General features: G+C 36.9%; 1 protein-coding gene across 1 annotated transcript in view; it reads left to right on the top strand.

Annotated features, from left to right (window-relative positions):
* The first annotated feature begins 9,009 nt into the window (after window positions 1-9,009).
* LOC131439191 (PDZ and LIM domain protein 3) overlaps window positions 9,010-25,813 on the top strand; it is a 124,547-nt gene continuing 107,743 nt past the window's right edge. The window contains exon 1 of the mRNA XM_058609920.1: window positions 9,010-9,285. Within this exon, the coding sequence (XP_058465903.1) occupies window positions 9,178-9,285 (108 nt within the window). The 5' untranslated portion in view covers window positions 9,010-9,177. The remainder of the gene's footprint in view (window positions 9,286-25,813) is intronic.

Raw genomic sequence — 25,813 nt, 5'->3', positions numbered from 1 at the left:
TATAATGAAGAAGAAGTTTCTATGATTATCATAATAACACAACTTTATACTGAATCCATTTTCGCGCCACCGTTTTGTTCGTATGGGAATGGAGATTTAAGTATGCAAACCGATCCGTTGACAAATTAAAACATTTTTAAGCTTACAATATTGAAGCTTTGGAATCATTTAAATGAGGAAATTCCATTAACAAATCATCAAGGAACAAGCGCTGTAAATTAGATCCGAATTAGATCTATTGCCGATAATACTAAATTAGCCTGATAGTTACCAGAGAACAAAAAAAAATACTCAATTCAAATAAATTTTTCAATGGAATGCAATTGAAATATTCAAATGACGTTTTCTCATAAGTTTAAGTTAAATGTTTCCGAATCGATTGGAATGTTTCCGAATCGAATTATATAAATCCATCAACAAATAACTGAGGTATGAGCGTTCAAAATTATGGCAGAAAAATGTTACGCGATTAGTTTTGCATGTTTTAATTTGACACCCAGCCTCGGGAAGCGAAGTGTAAGGCATTTTTAATGGCAAAATCGACCAACAATTTGCTAAATACACGGGATGTTTCAAAAGGACCGATAACCATGCTGGTTCGGTTCTTCAATAGCTAGATGATATATAAGATATTCAAGCGAACACGAAGCGGTGTTGTGCAGACAGCAGGAAGTTTCACCAACAAATAATGCAAAAGCGACAATCCAGCAAGTGAACGCATATACAATCCAGTCATCAGCTCACTGGACGAGCTACTTGTTTCATTCGCAGTCAAACATCAACTAGGCAAAGAAATATTGTGCAGCCTATATTTATAGATTTCTCTTCATACTACGCAGAACGATGTGGTGTTTTTTATGCATGACGCAAAGCCTCCTATGCCGAACAATAAGTTGACGTCATTTTGTAAAGCAGGGATTGGTGGATGAAAACATAGGTCGATTCCAACCATTTTGTCGTGAATACGACTTACTTTACTATGCGGCGCCTTTTCAAAATTAGCCATATGGAAGAATGGGCAGAACTTAATCGCGAATATCTCGACTTGTATTAATGGTAGCAACATAATTCTTTCACCATTTCATCAAAAATATGATCAGGAATTCAGGATAATATTTTGAACAGTGTGCGATAACCACAAACAACTCAAAAATTAAGTTTTCTTAAAATTTGAAAACAACGCGGAAAACTTTTTACTTTCGCTTGGGTTTTTCGCGCAAGGACGACGATTTTGAGATAGTCAGGCACATATCTTCAACTGAATGCGTATAAAAGGGGAACCGTGGTCGAAAATCGATCATTTCTTTTCGTGCGTTCGATGGAAGCAGACGTCGTGGGAGTGGAATCATCAACCAGCAGCGACAGAGAATGCACCTTCTGCGTGGTTAATAAAAACCTCAAACGCTCAGGTCGCATCTCTCATTCGCTTGCTGGCCATCGAGGCGCGAGGACCAGCCAGCAGCAGCAGCGGGAGTTCAACTTTCCACCAGCAGCGAGAGAGAATGCACCTTCTGCGTGGTTAATAAAAACCTCAAACGCTCAGGTCGCATCTCTCATTCGCTTGCTGGCCATCGAGGCGCGAGGACCAGCCAGCAGCAGCAGCGGGAGTTCAACTTTCCACCAGCAGCGAGAGAGAATGCACCTTCTGCGTGGTTAATAAAAACCTCAAACGCTCAGGTCGCATCTCTCATTCGCTTGCTGGCCATCGAGGCGCGAGGACCAGCCAGCAGCAGCAGCGGGAGTTAAACTTTCCACCAGCAGCGAGAGAGAATGCACCTTCTGCGTGGTTAATAAAAACCTCAAACGCTCAGGTCGCATCTCTCATTCGCTTGCTGGCCATCGAGGCGAGAGGACCAGCCAGCAGCAGCAGCGGGAGTTAAACTTTCCACCAGCAGCGAGAGAGAATGCACCTTCTGCGTGGTTAATAAAAACCTCAAACGCTCAGGTCGCATCTCTCATTCGCTTGCTGGCCATCGAGGCGCGAGGACCAGCCAGCAGCAGCAGCGGGAGTTCAACTTTCCACCAGCAGCGAGAGAGAATGCACCTTCTGCGTGGTTAATAAAAACCTCAAACGCTCAGGTCGCATCTCTCATTCGCTTGCTGGCCATCGAGGCGAGAGGACCAGCCAGCAGCAGCAGCGGGAGTTAAACTTTCCACCAGCAGCGAGAGAGAATGCACCTTCTGCGTGGTTAATAAAAACCTCAAACGCTCAGGTCGCATCTCTCATTCGCTTGCTGGCCATCGAGGCGCGAGGACCAGCCAGCAGCAGCAGCGGGAGTTCAACTTTCCACCAGCAGCGAGAGAGAATGCACCTTCTGCGTGGTTAATAAAAACCTCAAACGCTCAGGTCGCATCTCTCATTCGCTTGCTGGCCATCGAGGCGCGAGGACCAGCCAGCAGCAGCAGCGGGAGTTAAACTTTCCACCAGCAGCGAGAGAGAATGCACCTTCTGCGTGGTTAATAAAAACCTCAAATGCTCAGGTCGCATCTCTATCCAAAAATATGAAGGCCCCCGGTTTCGACAACACATTCAACATTGAGCTGAAACATTTGAGTATTCGCTCATTTGTCTTCTTAGCTAAAATTTTTAACAGGTGCTGGGAGCTTGGTTACTTCCCTTCAATGTGGAAGTTAGCTAAAGTTATCCCAGTTTTGAAACCGGGGAAAGATCCTTCCTTTTCCAAGAGCTATCGGCCCATCAGCTTACTCTCTGCCCTATCCAAGCTGTTTGAAAAGTCAATACAAAGGCGAATTCTTGCTTTTGCAGATGAACAGGATATATTTCTGGAAGAACAGTTTGGGTTCCGGAAAGGAAGATCCACCATCCACCAACTCACCAGGGTTAACAACGTCATCCAGCAAAACAAATCAGTGTCCAAAACGACTGCCATGGCAATATTGGATATTGAAAAGGCATTCGATAATGTGTGGCACGATGGCCTGGTGTTTAAACTGCATCGGTATAATTTTCCCATGTATCTTATTAAAATTATCAAAAATTATCTTGCAGATAGAGCATTCCAGGTTTCTCTGAATAATGCACTTTCAGAAAGATTTACTATTCCTGCTGGTGTACCCCAGGGAAGTATCCTAGGTCCCATTCTATACAACATTTTCACATCAGACATCCCACCTCTTCCAGGTGGTGGTGTTCTGTCACAATTTGCTGATGATACTGCCATTCTTTACAAAGGTCGTGTCATTAATGCTCTGAAAAATAAACTACAGACAGGTCTGGACGCTTTAACGGAATATTTTACAAGCTGGAAAATTGTGATCAATGCAGCAAAAACTCAGGTCATCTTGTTTCCACATTCAAGATCTCCAAAACTTGTTCCATCAGACGAATGCAGAATACGATTCGGTGATGAGGTCATTCAATGGTCCGATGAAGTTATCTATCTAGGACTCACCTTTGACAGACATCTGATATTCAGGTCACATGTTGACAAAATCGTGCAAAAATGCAGCATACTCATTAGGTCTCTGTATCCGCTGATTTGTAGAACATCTAAACTATGCCTGAAGAATCAGATGGCTGTCTATAAACAAATCATCTACCCCGCAATTGAATACGCAATCCCTGTTTGGCGGGGCTGTGCACGAACACACAAACTTAGGCTTCAGCGCATTCAAAGTAAGATCTTAAAGATGATTCTAAATCTACCCCCTTGGACAAGAACTAGTGAAGTACATGAGATGGCCTCACTGGATATACTAGAACAAAAATTCGAACAATACTGCACGAAATTTGAAGAGAGGTGCTCAATCTCTGAAATACAAATAATTCAAAATTTGTACGTATTAGGTTAAGGATAGTTATAAGTAGGTAGACATTTTATAAATAATTAAAATAAATATTATGATTAAACATTAGTATGTAAAACAAGAGTAACTAAAACACCTAATATTAATAACGAATCGTATGATCAACAAAGATGAAAGGCCAAAGGGTCAAAACACTTGTACTGTAAAATGTTGATGTAATACACAAAAATAAGATTAATAAACAGATATTTATGCAAAAAAAAAAAAAAAAAAGGTCGCATCTCTCATTCGCTTGCTGGCCATCGAGGCGAGAGGACCAGCCAGCAGCAGCAGCGGGAGTTAAACTTTCCACCAGCAGCGAGAGAGAATGCACCTTCTGCGTGGTTAATAAAAACCTCAAACGCTCAGGTCGCATCTCTCATTCGCTTGCTGGCCATCGAGGCGAGAGGACCAGCCAGCAGCAGCAGCGGGAGTTAAACTATTAACCAGCAGCGAGAGAGAATGCACCTTCTGCGTGGTTAAAAACCTCAAACGCTCAGGTCGCATCTCTCATTCGCTTGCTGACCATCGAGGCGCGAGGACCAGCCAGCAGCAGCAGCGAGAGTTAACCAGCAGCGACGGAGAATGCACCTTCTGCGTGGTTAAAAACCTCAAACGCTCAGGTCGCATCTCTCATTCGCTTGCTCGCCATCAAGGCGAGAACCAGCAGCGACTGAAACTGGATTCTGAGTCTGTTATTGGATCTAAATTTAGATCTTGAACTCAGGGTCCAGTTCTCTATTCCAGACTTCTATTCGGTTCTTCTTAAAACCATTATAATACTCCTAAAGAATTATGCGGAATTTACTTTACTGTACCTCTATACAACCCATTTTTATCGTGAATACGACTTACTTTACTATGGGGTGCCTTTTCAAAATTTACCCTCTGAGAGAGTGATAAGTTTCTGATCGTGAATATCTATCGTTGTATCTAATGAATCAACATAATACTTGCGACATGCCGACATGGAAATATGATCACAATTTTATGATAAAATTTTCAGTTTTGAGACAGTCTCAAATAATTCAAAATTAAACTTTTCTGAAATGTTTGGTATAAACAAGTATCAAAGAGGATAATTCATAAGGCGCGTTTGCCTTTCTCGTATTTTCAAAGCTCATAGCTCAGTGATCTGTGAAAGGATTTATATAATCTAACTACCAATAGAATCGAAATTTTTCAATTTAAACGTGTATAGCAAAAGCAATGAAGTATTTCAATAGTACACTATTGAAAAACCTGTCTCATTTGCTCCATGTCAACACCAGCCAATCAGAACGCGTTCTAAGGAAGAGAACAAAATATCTGCTGCTGTACAACAAATCGTCCGGGAAAAATGTTCCGAAAAGTGGTGAATATCACAGTGAGTTCCTCAATTTGGTCCTTGTGAATGCTAGAAACGAATGCCTACAGCATATTGATAGTTTCTTTCAATAAATTATGCAAATCCGAAATGAAATAATCGACAATATTCGACATTTGAAGAGAGACCAGAGTGAAATAATCGACAATAAAATTCTGTATGCGGCTATTTTTATAGCCGTTAGGACCGCCCATTAGTGAAAAAGCTACAAACGAAATCACATAAAAGGAAATCTCTTAACAAAAATTCAATCAGTTTGGATTCAATCGCCACTGCGAGCAGATGTGTTTTGTGTCGTCTGCACGCTTTCGACAAGAGCGATTACGTCACAGCTGCCAGTCATTAGCATTGGGAAAAAACAACGGTGGAGAGCATTGCACAATATCAGCTGTTCTAATGGCTCTAAAAGTTTTCTAAAGAACTATTAGGATTTGTTGTTTGCAAATCGTAGGGAAATATCCTCAGTTTACTGCAAATCAAGAACAGTTTGCTTAGATTTGTGCACTTTTCACTGTGTGAAATTCACAGTAATCGAGATCAAGTGAAGCGTTCTTTGTTTTTGCGAAAAATGTGAAAAAGGGGAATGCGTACATAATTCATACAATTGATATTCGGAAGTGTTAAGGAACATGTCAGTTGTTTTCGTATTCACGACATCCAGTTATGTTTCTGACATTACCCACCCGCCTTTTTTCAATAGTATGCTATTGAAATACTGAAACGACGTCGTCATACATGTTTAAGTTAAAAGTTTCCGAATCGATTGGTTGTTAAATTATAACAATCCATCAACAAATGACCGAATTATTAACGTTCAAAATTATGACACAAAAAGGTTACGCGGCTATTTTTGAAACTTTTAATTGACACCCGGCCCCGTATAGTGAAGAGTAAGGCATTTTTAATGCCAAAAAATATGATCCGTGTTAATCATATCTCATGCTGCGAACGCGGCGAGTATTCCCAAGTATCAATTCGAATGCCTTATGGTTTTGATTATAATTTATAGGAGTTTTGTAATTGATTTTTCAATCACTACCTGTTTTATGCCAACTATAATAAGTGTCTCTTTTAATCAGTACACGGAACGACCGAAATTAGCTCTGCGCCTAATTCGTATTACTGTTTTTGAATTAGTTGATTTTAACAACAAAATTTCCAAAATAACTATAAAATTAGTTAAAATTGAGAATTTACTTTGCTGAAAAAACTCTTAGTTTTAGAGAATGTGTTTAGTTGGTGAATATCCTGGACTCAAACCAGCAATATTTCAATCCAACACGAAATTCTCATTGACAACTAATTTTGTTATTAAAATCAGAAAATTTGTTTCTATTTATCTATCACCATCATTACTGAAGGACAGCACAAAAAAACCAAAACTGAAATGGGTATTAATAACAAGTTTATTAGCCAAAAACTCATGAGAAGTGTCAAAGCAAAACAATTCATTAAAAAGCTAAAAAGGACAGTCTTATTGAAACTACTTGAACATTGTTTTGATGTTTTTCGCATGTGTTCGATATATCTTTATTTAAATTTCTAAACCGATATGTAAAAATGTCGTAAACTGTTAGTGGAAATCGTATTTATTCAGAATTTGTGCGCACTTGAAGCGATTGTGCGTAATAATGTTTTTACGCGGAACAGTGAAGTGAATTTCGAATGTTTCACTCTAATTGTGATGAAGTTTTTTTGTATCTTCAAACCTTCCGAGCTGCGCCGTCCGGTGTACTATTTGTATTCGGTTTTTGTTTTCCGAGTGCTCAAAGTTTTCAGTGATAATGAAGAAACAGTGATTTAGAAGAAAAAAAATTCAAAAAGATGTTTACGTTTCGTTTATGTCTTTTTCTCCAACACAACATCGTATTTATACCTGCCAATATAGAAAAGACAACCGCGTCTGAATTTTTTTCGGCAGTAGTGTGCCATCTAGTGGATAGTAGTCATTAAGGTGTTACCGTTTCGGTGACAGGGCGCCATATAGCTGCAGATTGCAGAAGCCAATTCAACCATTCATATTGGTTGAAAACAACATTATATTTCTTTAATTCAACTAAAAAATTAGTTGACTGGATATGAAGTGTGCCTTAGCTAAGAAATGACAGTACGTTTAATTTGTGAATTCAACTAAAAAAAATAGTCATTTCAACAAATATTTTATTATTATTAAGGGAATGAGAATAAAAAATCTAAATCAGCAAAAGTAAGATTTTTTCAGTTGTTTCAAAAAATAACTAACTAAAATCAGCAAATCAACTAAATTTTTCGCGAAAATGCTGATTTCGGTCGTTCCGTGTAATATCATAGTTTTCAAAACTTCTATAAAACCCTTTACCTGCATTAAAAATAAAATTAAAATAAAACAATTTGCACTAGAATAAAACCATGCAAACACTCTTAATATTGCTTTCAAACATTTTCTTTAAAACATTATTGTCAGTTAAATTCTTTCATAAATCTAGTTTTGTGTATGTGCGTGTTCATTCTATGACAATTTCACTCAGAGTAAATTTGAGGGTTCTAAAGTACATTTATGACACATTAGTTGTAGGCTATTTGATTTATTGCTTCTTAGGTTAAGTGTAATTTGCATTAAAAGAAATTTCATGGCCGCCATTATGATGTTCTTTGCGTAGCCTTTATTGACATCAAATAAACTTCGAAATGCAAAAACGAGGAAATATGTTGGACTTTCATGATTCATTTTCAGATCGTATGCACAAGTTTTATCGCCACAGAATAGTTTTATACAAAAATGACGATGAATCACAAAAAATAATTTTCATAAATCATGGAGACTTTCGCAAAAACCGCTATTATTTCAAGGCGATTAGTTATAATTCTTATTTTTATCCTTACATTCACGATAAAAATTAAAGCGCATGAAGTTTTTACGTTCGGAAAAGGTTTAATGTTGATCGTAAAGCTGGTTTCAAAATTTTCTTGAATTTGGAGTTTTAAAGCAGGTTTATGCAGATTCTTCATTTTGATTTATAAACCTTATGAAGAATGGTCCACTTTGCAGGAACATGCTCTTATAGAGGTTTTCAGTAGGTTTTCGTGGAGTTTAAAGTTTTATTGCAAGATTTATTATATAGCATTGAAGACAGCTACAAGTATTTATTAATATTAAAATTGTTACTTGGGAATTGTGCTTTTTGTCCGATTTAATTTAATTTTATCGCGCTACGTTACGCCAGTGGAGTACCGTATAGCCGGTACTTGCTCGAATTTTAGTGCAACCATCGCATTTTTCCTAACCTATACTGGTGAAATATCTGAAAACGAAAACTGTATGAGTTGCAAAACCTGCATTCCAACAATTAGCAAAACGAACAATAAAATTGAAGAAAATCGCGTAGCATTTCGGCGACACAAAATTTCGTGGAGATTTTCTAACACGATTTCCATACTACACTAGGGATGTACCATGCACCTAGCAGACATCCCGCGAGGGTGGTCATATCCCACAGACTACGACGGCGTGAAAGGGAAAATAGTCCCATCATCTGTCAATCCGATGGCAGTAAGAAACCCGGGGACGGTGGCAGCGGAATGTGAATGAAAATCTTCTGAACAGTCAGTGAATACCGACGCGATCAGTCGAAGCAACCCGTTCCCGTTTCGTTCCGTTCGGTGTGTTGTGTTTTGGTTTGGGTTCGCCGTCGTCGTTAACCGGACTCGGATTTATTTTAAACAATATTTCTTTACAACCGTGAAAAACGCGCCAGAATTTTCACGACCGACTCCCGCGCAGTGCACGGCGGAGGAAAAATTCGCGCTTTGCCAGTGATCGTGGGGAGAACATTAAGCATATAGGGATAGTGTCATTGTACATTTCGAAAGTGGTGGATCAAGTGAACGGAGGCAGATTTCGTAACGAAATCATTTTCTGCACCTACAACGAGTTAAAGTTCAAGTTCAGTCGATAGTTTCGATTGCGGCTAGCTTCCTGTACGTTCAGTATCAAAGATCAGGACCACCGACCACTGATAGGAAAGATGGAATACAAGCAGCGTCACTATGAACGACCGGCATTTTGGAGGATTCCCAGGAACAAAACGTTCGAGCTACCGTACAGACAGAAACGTGTGTCGTTCAACGAACAGGTGAGTCCTATAGCGGGTGATTTGTTGTGTTTTTTTATAATGGAAGTGAAAAGTAGGTGAAATTCATTCATGCATGATATAACCGGAACAGGTGGTGTCCCAGTCGATAGCTAGACGTTAATCTGACAGTTTGAACGAACGACTCTCACCTTTGGGCACGGAATTGCAGCTGTCAGTTTGATGGTTTTCAGCATCTGATCGTCTAGAGGGATTTGACATTTTATTTCATAATTCATGGGAGGTGTAGAAGAGCTTAGTAAGCCATTCCAAAACTCGAAGACGACTAAGAAATTCTATATTTATGCTAGACTGCTGCATGCATTATCAGTTTTTATGTGTGGATTTACGTAACTAAACAATCAACGAAGCCGCTCGACTTTGGCGAAATTCCAAGCAGTACACAAATCTTCCTTCGCTAATGGAAAGGGAAAATAAGACCTTTCTGACGTTGGAGATTTCGGTAGCACAAATACGCACAGTGCCACGGAGGAAACAACGAACATCAAACAGATGATCGTCGGCGGATGGAACTATTTATAAAACCTTCCATTCAAGTTCGGAAACCATGCTGCTATTCAATAGTATACCGATTAGCAGCTCTGCAATGAAATCGGCAAACGAATTAGGGTGATTGCGCCTATTTAACTATTTCCGATCATCAAGCCGTATCAAGTTTATAACAAAAAGCTGTTTTAATAGCCAGTTCTTTAATAAGTCTGGTTTCGTATCAAAATTTGTATTAAGAAGTGAAAAAGTTTAGATACGACATGTTGATCTTGGCAAGCAATTGTGGAACTGTACTTGTAAGTGGAAAAACCACAACACATTGGTTTGACAAACCATGAACAGAATGAATGGGGGTGGTACCCTACAAGATCAAAATTTGTTACACTCGAGTGCTGGCTAGTTATTTCTGGTTGCACTTGACTATGGAATTCTTGAACTCAACTGGAATTATTTCTTCTATTTCATGATGTGTCATCGGGTGGAAGTTCGTTAGGCCGTAGTTAGCAAAAATAAAGTACGTCTGGTCAAAGGTTTGATGTTTGAAAAGTTTATTTCCACCCAAGTGATGTAATGAGGCTTTTCCCATCAACGACTATATAAGAAATTTATGCAACACTACCTCTGATGCTTTTGGAACCGAAACCCCAAGACCGACGAGACCAAAATTTGTTTGTTTGGCCTTCAGCTAAAATTGGTTTACCTAGGAATGATTGGTTTACCTAGGAATGATTTTGTTTACAGAACCGAACTCAGTACTTTTAGGAAAAAAACCGTCAAATGAGTAGAGACGAGCACTTCGAATAGAACATTTGACCAACTTAACAATATGCTTCCGCACAGATATTTAATTATGTTAATTGCCATTGCCAACGTTTACCATTAAGGGCTGAGGCCAGTAGGTCTCGTAAAACCACGTGGCCCGCTGTGCGTATTACATTTCTCTCCGTGCTCTCTCGCAAATGTGCAAAATGACTCTCGGTGTGGCCGGGTGGCCAGAAAGTTTCGATATTTTCGGTTACAAGTTTGACTACATCACATAAAATCCAAGAAGGCTGCCATTTTTGAACCGATTTTATTTCTCTCTCATGTTTCGTTACGTTACCAGGGAACTAAAATGACGCCGACATAAACATCGACTTACCTCCACAAAAATAACTTACACTTAATTTTCATCGCGACAATATATATGTTTTTATGCACTAATCGCATCTAAATTAAATTACCTAGACATTGTCAGGATAGATTTATGATCCATGCTTTTGAAGGCGAGATATTCCATGCACAAGTTGAAAGTTGCCGTTCTCAGTTATGCAATTCTTCCTTCAGAAAAAAGACTTTCCCGGCCGCTTAAGTCAAACAATCATTCTGAAATTTTCACAGAATAATCTAAACTAATTTTTTAGGAGATTGTCAGTTGGGTTTTTTGATATTCGTCACCGTTTCTGAGAAAATCAGATTTGAAGCTTGAAAATAGCCCTTTAAAACGCCCTAAAACACACTGGCCTCAGCTCTTAATTATGTTAATTGCCATTGACAACGTTTACCATTCGTAAAACAAATATTTTAAAGCAACAATTGTCAAAAAACTATCTTTTAATGCGAAATAAAAACAGTTTTGTTTATTATGATTTCATGGCTACTTTGATGGAAAGTTGAATCGATAGCAACTGAATGTCGAAAAATGACGCAAAATGCGAGCAGGGTTGTGCATGACTGACCATTATATTGTGTTATTTAGGGAAAACATGTTCCAAGATGACGTTTCTGAATATGAAAGTGTTTTCACCGCGGCGAACGACCAAAATTAGGTTAAAGCCGGGTATAAATAAACGATAAAAATTAGAGGGTTGTATTCAAGACACGACCGAGCACAATAACATTAAAAATGGAACGTTTCTAAGGTCTTCATAATATATACAAAAATAAAGAGATGATGATACACTAAACTAAAAACTTTTTCAATTGAATAATTACAAACTTGCTCTAGTTTAAGCGCTTAGATTGTTGGCGAATGATAAAATTGACAATTAGATTTTTTCTTGATAATTAATTATATTCAATTTTGATCCCTTTCCACAATTTTTTACATTGTTAAGATTTCAAATAACGTCCTTTAACTAGAATTCAAAGTTACTTGAAAGCTCAATTTTAGATACAAACAACCTAAAGATTTAATCCTGAACAAATTAAACTGTTTTATTTTATGACAATAATCTTCGAGAAACATACAAACTTATTAATTTTATAAACAGTTAATCGATCCAAGAGAAGATTTTATTTATTTTAACGAAAAATGTTGTACCAGTAAGCTCAGTAATAGTGTAATTTTATTAATCCTTCTTCAAAATCGTCGATAATCTTCGGAAAGTGTCGGTAAATAATATGGCAACAATACGAGGAAGAAAAATGTGAAACAGTCCGTATAAAATATTTAGTTACTTACATTGATTTTCGCTTTGGCATATTAGGAATATACGAAATGGATACGCAACAAAATTCAGAAATTTTGTTCATATTGTAACTTGATGTTATTAACACATGAATGAACATTGTCATAGTTACAACGCGTGTTTTGAAGCAAATAATAATTGAACTGAAACTGGCGGTTAACCAAATTCTACGAGGGTTGCTATTCAAACGATACATGTAAAATCGCAAGTAAACTTACCTTTAGTTTATCTTTGATACTATATGATATTGTATCTAATTGTACTGTATATGTGAGCCTGTGGAACTCATTTATACTACTAAACCAAGGAGACCGCTTTTAAATAAGTTTCAGAATTTAATTTTGAATCTTTTGAAGCGTTTAATACCTGGTGGGACAACAACTTGTTCAGTCACATATAATGAAGAAGAAGTTTCTATGATTATCATAATAACACAACTTTATACTGAATCCATTTTCGCGCCACCGTTTTGATCGTATGGGAATGGAGATTTAAGTATGCAAACCGATCCGTTGACAAATTAAAACATTTTTAAGCTTACAATATTGAAGCTTTGGAATCATTTAAATGAGGAAATTCCATTAACAAATCATCGAGGAACAAGCGCTGTAAATTAGATCCGAATTAGATCTATTGCCGATAATACTCAATTAGCCTGATAGTTACCAGAGAACCAAAATAAAATACTCAATTCAAATAAATTTTTCATTGGAATGCAATTGAAATATTCAAATGACGTTTTCTCATAAGTTTAAGTTAAATGTTTCCGAATCGATTGGTTGTTGAATTATATAAATCCATCAACAAATAACTGAGGTATGAGCGTTCAAAATTATGGCAGAAAAATGTTACGCGATTAGTTTTGCATGTTTTAATTTGACACCCAGCCTCGGGAAGCGAAGTGTCAGGCATTTTAATGGCAAAATCGACCAACAATTTACTAAATACATGGGATGTTTCAAAAGAACCGATAACCATGCTGATTCGGTTCTTCAATAGCTAGATGATATATAAGATATTCAAGCGAACACGAAGCGGTGTTGTGCAGACAGCAGGAAGTTTCACCAACAAATAATGCAAAAGCGACAATCCAGCAAGTGAACGCATATACAATCCAGTCATCAGCTCACTGGACGAGCTTCTTGTTTCATTCGCAGTCAAACATCAACTAGGCAAAGAAATATTGTGCAGCCTATATTTATAGATTTCTCTTCATACTACGCAGAACGATGTGGTGTTTTTTATGCATGACGCAAAGCCTCCTATGCCGAACAATAAGTTGACGTCATTTTGTAAAGCAGGGATTGGTGGATGAAAACATAGGTCGATTCCAACCATTTTTTCAATAGTATGCTATTGAAATACTGAAACGACGTCGTCATACATGTTTAAGTTAAAAGTTTCCGAATCGATTGGTTGTTAAATTATAACAATCCATCAACAAATGACCGAATTATTAACGTTCAAAATTATGACACAAAAAGGTTACGCGGCTATTTTTGAAACTTTTAATTGACACCCGGCCCCGTATAGTGAAGAGCAGAGCTTAAAATTGTCACGCATTCTCAATGAAAGAAACCATTCCAACAGTCTCATTTTCTATGTTTTACTGTCTCATTCGTAAATGACCGACACCAGAACAAACGAAGAGACGAAGCATTTTCGTTTCTCATCGAAAAAAGGAGAGAGAATATTTGCCAACGTCACTCTTTCCTCTGTGACAAGACAAAACCAAACTAACGTCTTCAGGTAGCAACAGCAGAATTTCAACTCTCATTCTTTCATCGATGTATTGAAAATCTGTGACACTTGGCTATTAAAAGTGACTGAAATACGGTAAATCGAAGTAATTACATCCCAGAACTTCTTTGGAAACCAAAACTACTACAAATTCGAGCACCAACAGCTACAACTTATTGTGAAACCTTTTTCTGTCGTTTTCAATTCTCACAGCTTTGGTTGAATATCGACACTGCATACTATGGGATTTTCACTGAAAAGTGCAAATGACTGAAAGGGCAAATGAAAGAAAAAACACAATTTTGAAACTACTGTCCCGCTTATGTCATTGACTGGACATGGATTTCGTTCTCATAGTCTGCAAGCAAAGCTGAGAGAGACGGTAATTTCTTGTCATTTTCGTCTATTTTTCAGTCAATGAAAATGACTTTTATTAGCTCTGGCGAAGAGTAAGGCATTTTTAATGCCAAAAAAGTGTTTTCATTACATCGTCACTAATATGACCGGATCTGGAAGCCGGATTGAAGCAAAATGCAATAGCAGGCAAAAACAGGAAAACAAAGACAAACTAAAGATTACAATGTCCAATGCGGTCCATTGAGATATGTTCGGTTAGCACACTGATAAAAATCGACACATTAGATAGATGTGTTTTACATGTTTTTTTCCCTTTTCTGATTCCACAGATGCGTTCGCTATCTCTGCGATGTGCTCTTTGAAACGAATGTCTGATGTTGTCTTTGTTTGCCCAAAGTATAATTTATCACAATAAGATCACGAGATTTTATATACCTCAGATTTATTCAAATTAACTGTAGGACCTTTTGTGAAACTCAGTAAAGGTTTCAAATGGTAGTTTATACTGCTGAATACTAATTTTGATTTTAATGGATGTTTACAGCGTTGCGAAAATATCAAACTATCAAATGAAAATGAAAAAAAATCATGCCCGATTTTAGGAATCGATTATCACTATCCGCAAAATCAACGAAGGTTATGATCACTCGAAAAGAGTAAGGACTAAATCTCATTCCGTTCAATATTACTATAGTTCCATAAACTCACACGGGATAATGAATTTATTGACGTATTAGCTGTTGATGTATTGACGAAGGAATACGTCTTTCTTTACTATGCTCACTTGGGTGCATTTGCGAAATTTCACGACACGAAAGTGTAACAAAATTACTCCATATTTGTTTTCTTAATAACTTTTTCCCTGTTTGAGTATTTTTTCTAATTCTTTCACAATTATTTCGTGAAAAAGATGTAAGATTGTTATTAATACCACGTTTATTACGAAAACATTATTTAAATAGTGAAAAAATAGGTCCAAACACGAAACATTAGAATCAACAATGTATGTGGATAGCTTGTTTTCGATACACTCCTTAACCCATTATAACCCGGGGGTTTTAAAATTTGAATCAAATGAACTGGTATCATCAGTTCCATCATATTATGTGTTGAAGATTATGGGAAACGCAAAACCACTGTTACAAATCTTACCCAAACGAAAATATTCCACCGTTTGCTATATCATACACACAAATGTTAGCATCAAATATGACATTATTTTAAGCATTATTTGGGATTTTTATAGATATAACCTTTTTAGAACCTCTGCTAATGTTTTGTCACAAGATGTAAGTATTAGCGTTTAATTTGACCAAAAAATACAAAACAATATATAATTTACTTTTGCACTGCCATTTCTAGTCGTTAATAGGTCAAAGTTCAAGGTTCAAAACACAATTAAATTTTGAAAAACAAACAGCAGATTTAACACACAAAGAAGTTACTTAGTGTAGTTTATCTGTTTTTGTTATCGTGAAGCTGTTGGGTAATGCAGTTCCATAGTAAACATTCTTTGAAAAATAGATATTTCTGCGTATGATATATCATACGCTAGGACATAATGGGTTAAGTATGAATAACTACACGCATTGAATCGTGTGGTAGAATATTTGCGTACGTTCAGGGAACTGTGCCGGTACTGAATCGGACCTGGAAGGTTTGAATTTTCCCCTAATCGATAAGTACTACTTCCAGCTAAACAAAAAATCTTCTCTTTTTACACCAGAATAAAACCAACTTATCGAAACGTTAAATGTCGCACAGAAACTTAACACCATAGCCTTCCGGTACAACCATTTTCTTTCTTCATGTTTCAATCGAAAAAATGATTTGCAACTCGTTCTGATCAACAGACTTACCAAAAGACATATTCATATCGAAATGTAGAATAAAAACGCCTAAATATAGACATGCCGCGAATCATTAGCTTACCCGTTTCTGGCAATGATTTGAAGCGTTTGCGTGCTCCTCTGGAAATCCAATACTAGCGAACGGATTGAAATGAGAAAATAGAAGGGTGTAATATGTAAATTTTATCAACCCTCGGTTTGAATATGTTATGTACATAACGTTGGATATACAGGTAGTCTTAGACTTGACTGTACACGTGTGATGAGACAATATATCTAATTATTTAAAACACATGTATTTTTGTGTAGAAAATTTTCTGGAGCTATGCTTTTGAGATGAAAATACAAACCGTCCGGTTAATGGTCAGTTTCATCTGAATTTGAAATTCAGTTGTGCGATTTTTTTAATTTGTCATGTTTTTCTTAATTAGTGCAGTTTTTTAATACTAAATTGGTCAACTACAAAAAAAACTATCGATTGAAAAGGTTCAAATAACATAAAGGAAAAACACTCACCTTATCAGTACACTAACAATAATGGAAATCCCTATTACCACATAAGAATTATGCGATACCTGTGTCATCACACACGCGCCCGACTTGGCAAGCGAACCCTCTTCGCCGGCAATAAGAAAGTAGACACGAGACCTCGAGTTTTTTTTCCCCGAATTGACAAAAAAGAATAAGGATAACACATCGTTAAGGTTTGCTTGGTGCGTCTCAAGTTCGGTTCCCTAATTCAATTGCACGAAAAGTGTACATTGCATCAGGTAGGCCCAAAAATCAACAGGTTTACAAACCGGTCCGATGCGCTCGATTTCACCCAGCTCAACACCGATTCCATTTATTGATTCAACATTTTCCCAGGCTCCATCGAAAGTGAACTTGGTGGTTGCTTGTTTTTCTGTTCGTACCTCCACTTCGGACACCGAAACGTACCGAAATAGATAGAAAACGGTATTTGCTAGATACCGACACTGGCCCAAAAAGGGAAACCGGAAAACTACCGGGATTTGACCTTAAAGGTTAATCTTTCTTCCGTCCATCCAGGAACGGGACAAACTGGAATGGAAATGTTCCTTTTTGGGCCAACAGTGAGAACTATGCCTGCCTTATATTCTCATTGCCAGTTGTTTAAAACTTTTTCCAAAATTTTACCCAGAAAAACAAGTTCCTCAAGGAAACATGCTTCTTCGATTACGTTGCGTTTCCTTTCAACGGATCAACCACTGCCTGGTTTGACTTATCAGTTCGCAATGAATTCAATTCGTTAATTATTTCGAGCACATTCTATTCAGATTTCCTGATGCAATCGTGAAGACTCATCAGACGGAATGAAATTTCCTCAATTAAATTCCACTCAGTGGAGGATTCCAATTTTCGTCCCATATGTTCCCAAGGCACACGTCATATTCAATGAGCATCATCATCATCATCATCTTCTTCATCTCCGATAGCCTTTGCTTGCCATCCGTCCGACAGATGTGTTCCCACATTAGCACCATCATGTGTAGCATGCACTTTATGTGGGACGTAAACCCGGAACCAAAGTCACCCGCAGGCCACATGCGTTTGTCCTGCGTTTCGCCATCCAACCGAAACTACGATGATGGAATTCTGGTTTCAGTTCGAACATTCCAAAGATCGTTAGCTCGCTCGGCCGACTGCTATTCTCACTTGGTTCAGATTTATTGACAGCTAATTTATTGCTATGACATTGAAAAATTCTCCACTCGGTTTCGGATCTCCCCGCCTGATCCGTTTACCAGTGTAGCAGTCATTCGCCGAAATGCCGTTTGGCGGAGTAAGCCTCAATCAGCAACGCTATTTGGTATCGATTTATCTCAGGCATGTGATGATGTGGATTCAGAAAAACGACATATTTCATTTTCAACTACAGATTTACATTTTTGTTGGGTCGTCCAATTGAGATGGTTACTCAAAAAAATCATAACTACTGACTACTGGCTATTCGCGGAACTAAAAAAAAATATTCCCCGTTAAGAGCATTAACTCAAATAAAGAAACGATGGCTGAATGTGAAACCTATAGTGAGACAAAAGACAAATTCTTCCACAAGCACGGCATCGAGAAGTTGGAATGATTGTACTGTTCTTATTGACGATTTATTGAGTGATGTGTTATCAGCAATATTTCAGCTATTTCTTGTTAAATTTAATAAAGAACTAGCAGGTAACTAAAACGATAAGTCAAAATAATCTTGATTTTCGCAAATTTCGTTTCGTTATTATTAATACATTTTCATTGAAAGAGCAAAAAAATGTACAAAATTCCCGAAGAGATTATGACAACCGGAAATCACTCTAAACTTTGTCTAGACAAAATCCCAATCACAAAAGATTTAGCGGATTTATGGGCATTTAGAAAGGATTTTTCGGGTGTTTTGAACCGTAAATGAAGACTCCTTTTCTCACTTTTGTTCTCATTTGATTCCGTTAGAATTTTTGAGGATTCTTAATCAAAAGAGTGACGGCGTCGGAGTCGAATGAATTCTGGATAAAAGCTATTAGACAAAACAATTTCGTTCGGATTTCCATGTGGAATATTGAGTAATTATTTTTATTTTTGCACTAACAAATTCACAATACGAGCATTGAGTTGAATAAGATTTCAATCATTCCATTTACCAATTCAGGTACCATTCGACAACCGTTTCAAACTGGTCTTATTCACTTACCTTTGCCAATATCCAAAATTATACAAAAGTAAAAAAATCGTGAATTTGATCATGTTCTGTGAATGATGGAATTTAGGACAAGAGTCCGTAATTTTTCATCATGACAACGCTTGACCTTGTGGTTCCGGTCAAAATCTACATTAGTTAATTATTTTACTACACTAAATTATTTTTTAAAAACATTAATTTTATTACTCTCACTAGCTTATGACTATTCGCTACAATGGTTATATCTAGACTGATTCCGTTGTACAACTGCTATTGGGGTTCAAGCTCCAGGTTATTGTTATTCTCACCAACTAATGTTATTGTTTAGACTGCCGGTTAGATTCTCACGAAGTTATGTTGATATTTTGAATTCTTGTACCGTTTGCCCATGTGTCGTAAATGTTGTTGTTGGATTCCTAAGTTGATCATCATTTAACTTATTATCTAAGTATTGTATCTCACGCTCAGACTTGGCACCATCCGACTGATATTTGCTTTGATTTATATCGGACACTCTCACTGAAAAATGTTTTATTTCAGCCGATAAAAACCAACAATTGGATCGATTTTATCTTGGGTTCTAGGTACGATAAATTATGCTGGTTGGGAACTCAAAAGTTGACAAAAATAGACAAACAGTTGTCGTGGAAAATATAATCCGCACAATAAAGTTATAAAGGGTGATTTTTTAAGAGCTTGAGAACTTTTTTAAACAATAAAACGCATAAAATTTGCAAAATCTCATCGGTTCTTTATTTTAAACGTTAGATTGGTACATGACATTTACTTTTTGAAGATAATTTCATTTAAATGTTGACCGCGGCTGCGTCTTAGGTGGTCCATTCGGAAAGTCCAATTTTGGGCAACTTTTTCGAGCATTTCGGCCGGAATAGCCCGAATTTCTTAGGAAATGTTGTCTTCCAAAGCTGGAATAGTTACTGGCTTATTTCTGTAGACTTTAGACTTGACGTAGCCCCACAAAAAATAGTCTAAAGGCGTCAAATCGCATGATCTTGGTGGCCAACTTACCGGTCCATTTCTTGAGATGAATTGTTCTCCGAAGTTTTCCCTCAAAATGGCCATAGAATCGCGAGCTGTGTGGCATGTAGCGCCATCTTGTTGAAACCACATGTCAACCAAGTTCAGTTCTTCCATTTTTGGCAACAAAAAGTTTGTTAGCATCGAACGATAGCGATCGCCATTCACTGTAACGTTGCGTCCAACAGCATCTTTGAAAAAATACGGTCCAATGATTCCACCAGCGTACAAACCACACCAAACAGTGCATTTTTCGGGATGCATGGGCAGTTCTTGAACGGCTTCTGGTTGCTCTTCACTCCAAATGCGGCAATTTTGCTTATTTACGTAGCCATTCAACCAGAAATGAGCCTCATCGCTGAACAAAATTTGTCGATAAAAAAGCGGATTTTCCGAATGGACCACCTAAGACGCAGCCGCGGTCAACATTTAAATGAAATTATCTTCAAAAAGTAAATGTCATGTACCAATCTAACGTTTAAAATAAAGAACCGATGAGATTTTGCAAATTTTATGCGTTTTATTGTTTAAAAAAGTTCTCAAGCTCTTAAAAAATCACCCTTTATAAAGAGTGATGCACACCGAGATTTAAATCAAAGCCGACACTAAACTAATACCGGGACAAAGGTTTTATGTCTCGTTTTTCATGTTGAACCGTTAGATGGCATGATAACATAAACTGCTAATGCAACGACGAGTCGAAGACAAAACGTCAAAATATTCTAGCAATCCTTTTTTCAAGCCGAATAAAACTTTACTTTATGTACTAATTTTTGTAGTACAGAAGTAATATGGATTACTTCTGTACGCAAATTTTGCCTATTATTTATGTACTTCGAAATATTCGAGAACAACTTTGCGAGTTAAGAAGTTAGAGAAACTGTGCTTAGACTGGAGGTATGAAAACTTACAATATAAAAAATAAGCCATTAACATTTTTTTACAGTTTACAGATATTCATTTTTTACAGTTGAAATCGTTACCATCGATAAAGTGATAGTAGTGCATTAATAAATAATGTACAACTCCTGCTTCACCTGCCAGATTCTAAACGAGTTCAATAATCGCCCTTTTCAGCTTTGTAATAGTATTATAAAAATATTTATAACTCTATTGCGTTTAATCAATTTGGGTTGAAGAGTGACGGACTCTCATCCGTAATGTTAGCAACAACTACATATATCTACCGAAACGATAACAATTTCATATGCTTTGTGTTAAATTTGACAGATCGTTTGCTCGTTTAAAGCGACACTGAGAAAAGTAATGTCTCCTTACAATCACTCTGTCATACATTTGAATGACATATATGTCATTCACAAAAAAAACTTCGATTTTTGTCTATTATTAAAATGCATGCTATGATTTAACAAATCTTAGTGTCATACATAATCAGGAATGTCATATTTTTCTGGTTTGTCTCTACATTAACGTCTGTGAAAGGGTCTATAAGGCGCTGATCCAACAAGCCAGATGTCGTAACTGCCATACAAAATGATGCAAAACCGGTACCGGTGATGCACGTACTGATGTGCTGGTACGGAAGAAGAAAACACTACCTCCCAGCACACAGCGTGCTTTGTTCGAATTTGTATAGCGTCCAGAGTTGCCACATTTAAATTTATATTAAAATGTCATAACGGTTTACAAATTGAAATGGTTATGGTAATTTATATCCAAAGAAAGTATTCGATTTTATTCAAGTTTGAAAAAAAATTTCTACTGAATCTTCTAGTGATGTTTTTGAAAATATAAATAATATGAGAAAGGCATCATTACACCACTAGGTGGATTAAAAAAGGTTTTTGATTTTGATTCGATAAATAGATTCACTGAAATCTCGGTGAAGCACATCTTTTTATTGAAGTTTTGAATTATAATAAGCTGAGCTTGTCAAATATACTGAAATCAGCAACTGCGATTACCGAAATTTCGAGATGTGTGTTAGCTTTTATCGAATTTCTGCCAGACATGAATTGTGTCGAATGACACTTGTCGATTTTCTATCACACCACGTCGCCATTTCTCAGAAAACTAGAAAATATTCAAATTGTTTGAAGGGCAGGGACAATGTATTTCGATATTCCGTGAAAAAAGTGTTTTCGTACACTAAGCCTATGAACCATTTTGCAAATCATTTCCACTTTTTGTAAAAAAATGGCATATCGATCGTTATTTTTTATCGAGCAACGTAGTTTTTAACGACTAATTATTGAAGCCAATATTAATTTTTCATTTGAGACATTCAGCTAACCAGAGATTGAAACATTAAGGAAAAAAACGTCACCGCAGTTAAGACGCCATTATTGTAACTTAGAGTTAAATTTTTACAGTCGAGTAGCTATGTTGTTGTTGCAGAAGGTAGCCCTGCTCAAAACGCATTATTATTTTTGACTATTCAATAATTATTTTTCGATACTGAAAAGAATAGATAGATTTGAAATTTCAGATCTTTAGTGAAAATTTCTTCTGTATAATTTCTTTTTAGACTTTCAGTAAATGTCAACTAAAATTTTACTGTTAGCTCGAAAAAAACGTGAATCAATTAAAACAAAAATAAAAATTGTGACATTGGAAGTTTCCTTCTAATAGGCCGTGGACCACCTCGCGAATCATTTCTCGTTCAGTTGAAATTTGACAGTCGAGCAGTTGCTTATCGTCTTCAAACATAACCCTACTCAAAAGCATCCTTATGTTTAACAGTTCGATAGTTCTTTTCCGACACGAATAAAAATCTTGCAAAAACAATTCTAATTTCAGACCAAACCCAAATAACTTTCCATTCATCAAACTTTGAAATTGATCGCAGTTTTAGTTAAATAGCCTAAGGCTGTGGACCAGCTCGTGAATTATTTAAACTTTTAGTTAAACATTGACAGTCGAGCAATTATATTTTATCGAGTGATTAAATTTAACTAAAACTGCGGCCCAATTTGAAGTTTAGCGGATGGAAAGTTATCTGGGTTTATTTAGCACTGCAAGTAAAATGATATCTAGTGGCATAATAACTGCAATACAGCGAACGTCAGAAGAACTCCGAGATAAACTTACTTCGTTTTACAATGTATTGCCACTTTTTATTGGGGGTATATATTTTTACTGAAAGTATAAAAAGAAATTACACAGACCAAACTTTGATAAAGGTCTGAAATTAGAATTGTTTTTGCAAGATTTTTATCCGTGTCAGAAAAGAACTATCGAACTGTTAGTTTTTGAAGACGATAAGCATCTGCTCGACTGTAAAATTTTAACTAAATGTTAAAATACACAGTTCGAGAAAATCTTGTGATTTTACATCTTATAAGATGCACATAACTGGAGCGTCGTATTTCACACAAATTTATATTCAAAAACATGTAAAATTGTTTGATTTGAAAATTACATGACTCAAACTCGAAAGAAATAAAAAAACAAAAGATCGATATAGCAACAGCGGGACTTGAGCCGAGAAACATTAGATCACAAAGCACATCGATTAATCGACTGAACCACAGAAAGACATATCTGCTTGCTGAATAATTGATACATATAAATCCATACTGCGGTAATTGGTAACCGAGTGCAAATTACGCTCGGAGCGTGTAAAATTTTGTGCGTCATTTGAAAAATTAAGTAGTTATGAATTATATCGTTTGTAGGTTTATGTTACATGTAAAATTCATAATTTTTTTCTGTGTAATTCGCGACGGTCTACAGCCAAAGAGTTTAAAAGATGTAAATTAGAAAGAAACTCACAATTCTTGCTTTTGTGTTAATTGATACAAAACTTTTGTCAAGCTAACAGTAAAATTTTAGGTCACATTTGCTGTAACTATGCCCATTTGGCAAAATCACGATTCTCACGAGCAATCAGCTATGCAAAGTTTTTTATTTATTTCAATATTAATATCTAAATGAGCAATCTAACATATACGGAATTTTAGAAAAGAAAACGTTCTTCATACCGTTATTAGATGAATCTCATCACAATTTTTAGTATCTAAAAGCTATTGGTGCAGGATTTCATTCTCAAACTTATTTAAAATTGACTAAAAACAATAGAGGCTCTACCAAAACTATTGCCTTGAATTTGCATTATGCTTTCGAACGTCAAAACACCTCATAACCTCCACCCAAAACTGTAAGCCCTACCTTCAATAACACCTCCCGATCCGTTGAGTGCAGCAACCATTTATCGGACACAAGCACACAAGCTGATTGCAGAATATAGGTCAGTGAGGTACTCGCTGGCCGCTCGAAGCGGACGAGCATCAACATCAAACGGGCACTACTCGCCCACCGCGTTCCCCCACGAGGGATTGGACCATCAGGGAGAATCACATTGGCAACACGCTTCCACGGACAGCACATAGAAAATTTGAAGAATGGGATGCGGATCTGCCGTGGAAACCATCGTCGTCTTCGATGAAAATATCATTCCTTCAAGTGGATGGGAATATCTGTCATTGGTTGCTGTCATTGCGACCTCTACGCATACGGGGTAGGTAGGTACGGTTCCGTCGGTGTCAGTCGATTATCATCATATGACGTTGCCATGACAAATTTATTGTCAATGAGCAGTTGTTAGCATTCTGAAGCCAAAACTATTTTTGATTGTTTGTCATCAGTCTCACATAAATCTGGTCGCTCGATGGCTCTTCTCTCCAACGAAAATAACGCGATGATGCAGCTTGAGTCACTCAAACAGCCCCACCGAGCCGAGGGATTACTCGAGAAAACGTTTTGGTTGTTTTCATACTTCTGAAAATAGTCCTGATGATCAGAGAGATACAATTTAAATGATATCAGAATCGTACACTCGTGACCCTTCTTACATTCATTGTTTTTACTCATCGGTGACCTAGAAATGTTTTCATTTTTCAAGCAGCAAACACGAAAGTGGGAATTTTCCCTTCAAAAAAAACAAATGCGAAATATCTAATTGCAAATGCCCACCCTCCCGGCAACACAGTTGAATCCCCTAACAACCTCCGAGCAAGGGCGTTGGCGTTCTACGAAACTAAAAAGGAAAATGGCTGGCGGTGATATTTATCAGCACCTGCGTGCGAATGGCGTTCATAGTGTTAGCGTGGTTTATATGGGACGGGGGTGAGAGCCACGAAATCCCGCCGTGCCAGCGCATGATGAAAGGGCTGCATTATTCACGGCGAATCACAAAGGGGTGCGCGCGACATCGTACCATTCCACGCTCATATGTGTACATCGAAGCAAATTTCTAGGCAACCATTTTGGAAAATCGAATACCGTAGTTAACTGTGTCGAGCAAGGCAACCGTATGACTTCTTCATGTGGGGTTTTTTTAATTGAAAAATATGGATGACTTGGATTGCTTTGGTTTTACAAATTCGAGCAGAATGAAACATCGTCAGAATATTGAATTTCTGCTCGATTGTGCAAAATCGGAGCAATCCGCAGAACAGTGTTCTTCATTATCAAACACCAATAGTTTTGGCCAATACAAATTGATTTGTAATTGATTTTTGACTTGGTGCAATCTAATGCCATTTTCACTTGTTGAGCCTGAAACTTTCAGTTCAACTGCGTTAAAGCTAGGTTTCTAGAATAACACATATTGTAGAAAAACAATACGATTTGCTGCTACAAAACCTTGCACAATTTGGCTTTGACCATTGAAAAATATTTTAATGTATTGTTATACACTATTCAATTACTTGTGAACATGCTTTTTACAATAGAATGTATAGGTTATTAAGTATCGTAACAATTCAAATCATTAAATTTTCTTATACATGTTTTCTTGGAAAACAATCAAATGTACAGTTTGCATGTTGTTTGAAACACCACGTGTACAATAAATTCAATTGTAGAATCGAAGAAACAATATATTGAATCGTTGGAAACGAAAAATCTTATATCAAGATACAATAAAATGTATTGTT

The sequence above is a fragment of the Malaya genurostris genome, chromosome 3 (genome assembly GCF_030247185.1).
Source record: "Malaya genurostris strain Urasoe2022 chromosome 3, Malgen_1.1, whole genome shotgun sequence".
In the NCBI taxonomy this organism is placed as follows: Eukaryota; Metazoa; Arthropoda; class Insecta; order Diptera; family Culicidae; genus Malaya; species Malaya genurostris.
This window is presented reverse-complemented; position numbering and strand designations above follow the sequence as displayed.